Below are 3129 nucleotides of genomic sequence, written 5' to 3' on the forward strand. Positions count from 1 at the left end.
ACTTCAAGTGCGGAGTGCCTGGCGAATGAACAATTGCTATCCATTTTTTATCGCGTTAGGTAAGTTTCAGACTCACGGCCTCTCGATCACTTAGCAAATGTTCCACCGACTGAGGTACCATGAAGGGTACAATTTTGAATAACATGCAGGAGATATGGATGTTTCTATCTTCTTAAGCACAGACACTTTTGTCTGTAATATTTAAAACAGAACTTGGATTGAACGAATGAAATTATGTCATTACTTATTCATAACTAAGAAAGCTTAATCTTTTATTTAAATGATAAGCCAAAAAGCTTGTAAATATTTCTGTTACTGTAATAATTGGTGTTTTATCAATTATAGTCGTTAATTGTAAAAATATTTAATGCTGAATAACCCATAAATATATAAACATCGAATAAAACTTTATCAAATCACAGCAGATAATTTCTGTCTTAAATGCACGTTTTCAGAACAGGGGTTACTTATTAAAAGGGTCAACGCTGATAAGAGACTTCGGTAATGATATTTTTCTGATAGCAATAGAAACAATTACCTTTTGGTGTCTTTCTTAGCATGAAGGCGAGTAGTATTTTAATACGATTCTGGTTCTACGCGTTGACGGTGATATTGACTGTGACGTCACTTGAGGAGAGATTGCTTGTGAGTGACAATGTTCTCCAGAACGAGATTCAGGAACTGAGGTCAAAGGTCGTCACTTTGGAGCAGAAAGTGGCAACGCTGGAGTCTAAATCAGGTAAATGTTGAGCTACAAGTAGAAACACAATTAGCAAAAGCTTAATGAGGGGTGCATAAGATGCAAGAAAAATGTCCTGAGTTTGAAATTAAAGATTTTCAAAATATAAAGGAGAAAGAGGAATTGTTCTAGCCTCTTTGCCTGCGCTAATCATCCAATGTATTAGGTAATTTCAAAAGATACATATAAAATTTAGAATTTGACTGCTAAAGTATAATTCCCTCTGCTAAGTGAATGATCGTATCAAGGATATTTAGAATAGACGGAGAATTACTAAGTATAAAAAGTCACTATCAAACGTTATATTTCTTACAACGCTAAATACTGGTCATATCTTAAAAAGAGTTCAAGATTTGTTAATGTGAATTCACATAAAAAGACCGTGTAAAACATGTGATAGATGCGATAAAATTCATTTGCATGATTTAAGTTGGGTATGATTTTTATCCATTTTGTAGTGTATTTTCTATCCCTTGTCACAGAAGGTTCGGGAAAGAAAAGACACAATTCGTTGGAAAAAAAAATCATCAGTATCACCACTGATCATGAAAAACGTTATAGTGATACAAATAACACCGTAAACTATCATTTTTCTCGGAAATATGAAAATAACAAATTTTAAGTCTCCTCTCAGATATTTCCTTCAAAAAATAGTTTGAAAATTTATTTGTAGCGTACCAATCCATTGTCTTCATGAATCAACTCAGCAAGTCTTTAAATAACCCCGCTACTGGTCACATCGTCGTGTTTGATGACACCATTACCAATGTCGGGAATGCGTACAGCAACGTCACTGGTGTTTTCCGGGCCCCAGTGGATGGTAGCTATATGTTCTCCGTGATTGCGACAGCTCCACCTATACCCGGAAGCCACAGTCTGCACCTCAATCTGAAAAGAAATGGAGGCACAATCGGTTATTTATTTCTGGACTCAAATCAGGACTATCATCTGAAGAGAACAGAGGTGGTGGTCGTCACGCTGTCTAGAGGGGACGAAGTCTTCGTCCGGATCGGTTCTGTGTCCGGTACACATTCTCTAATAGGATGCTGCTACCATACTCATTTCTCTGGTTTTCTTATTAATTGATTAATTATTAAGAAATAAAAAATTAAGATAAGTGAAAACACAATTTTTATCGTTTGTTTTAGTGCATAACGGAAGTGATATACTTTGAATAGGGATCGATGTCAAATGGTATATAAATTGAAAAATATGTTATTCGTCCAGATTGACGCTGTTTCGGGTATACATTCTCTGGTAGGATGTTGCTACCATACTCATTTCTCTGGCTTTTCAATTAATTGATTGATTATAAAAAAAATAAATAATCAACATAACTGAAAGCATTGTTGTAATCTTTTAACGTGTGAGAAAGAACTTCTACAGTTGTAACGACCTTGGAAGTGATAAGGTCACGACTTCCTGTGTATGTCTTAGTTTGTTTAAGTGCTTTGAATACTTTGAATAGCAATCGATGTCAAATGGTTCCTTAATTGATAAATATTCTATTCGCGAGGGAATTCTGCGCTTTGAATGTCTTTGGGTTTTATCATTATCTATATCATAAATGAAATATGGAAAAAACGAATATTAGTTTCTTTCAAGATCAAAACTACATTGTTACAATGAGAATTTGAAAAGAAAAAAAAACCTATACTTAAAAAGAAAAAAGGGATCATGGGCTAAGGAGGAGTGAGCATCCTATGAAAAAAAATTGGATTGCATCATTCATGTGCTCTTTGCATAAATATTGTTTAAAATATGCAAGTATTTTTTATGTATTCATATATAAATTGATTGTCATTTTCAAGTTAAAAAAACGTATTTCTTTTACATAATGTAAGGAGTTCTTAAAACACGAAAAATAGGGCTTTTTTTTTTCAAAAATTTAATTTGTGAGTAATGATGTTTTAATGTTTTTTCCTGCTGATTTAAATTTTGTGATGTCATTGTTGAGATGTTGAGATACTATTTGAGTTAGGCATACAAACAGGGAATGCCACGAGGACGTCGGGGTTGAAAGTGAAATTTGTGTAGTCGATCCCCGATGGTCTGTACTCTCTCTAACATGCCAATATTCTTTTCAAATTGAGCCCTTATCTGAGTTGCTGTTACCAAGACAATAGTGCAGATGAATTTCTTCTGATCCTGAGTAGCTCGGTCAATTAAATCTTGATCTATTATGAATATACCCTTTAGCACGATGTATAAACCATAATCTACTGACAGGGAAACATCAATTGACCTTCACCTTCATTGACCTTTCCACAACGACTTTCTTGTGCCAACATGTAGCAAATCAATGTAACATGATTATTCATCCAGTGTTAAGCGGTGCATGGTCTATGTTTAAATAGACTACAACAACTAATAATTTGATGTTTTCTCTT

General features: G+C 34.2%; 1 protein-coding gene across 1 annotated transcript; it reads left to right on the forward strand.

Annotated features, from left to right (window-relative positions):
• Window positions 1-558: 558 nt before the first annotated feature.
• Window positions 559-1841, forward strand: LOC134254685 (complement C1q-like protein 4). The gene is made up of 2 exons (XM_062737224.1): window positions 559-739; window positions 1413-1841. The coding sequence occupies exons 1-2, from the start codon at window positions 559-561 to the stop codon at window positions 1823-1825; spliced, it is 594 nt and encodes a 197-aa protein (XP_062593208.1). The 3' UTR covers window positions 1826-1841.
• The last annotated feature ends 1288 nt before the right edge of the window (window positions 1842-3129 follow it).

Source organism: Saccostrea cucullata, unplaced genomic scaffold (assembly GCF_032062105.1).
Source record: "Saccostrea cucullata isolate Sc308-1 unplaced genomic scaffold, CSIRO_AGI_Scuc_v1 ctg5088, whole genome shotgun sequence".
NCBI classification, from domain to species: domain Eukaryota; kingdom Metazoa; phylum Mollusca; class Bivalvia; order Ostreida; family Ostreidae; genus Saccostrea; species Saccostrea cuccullata.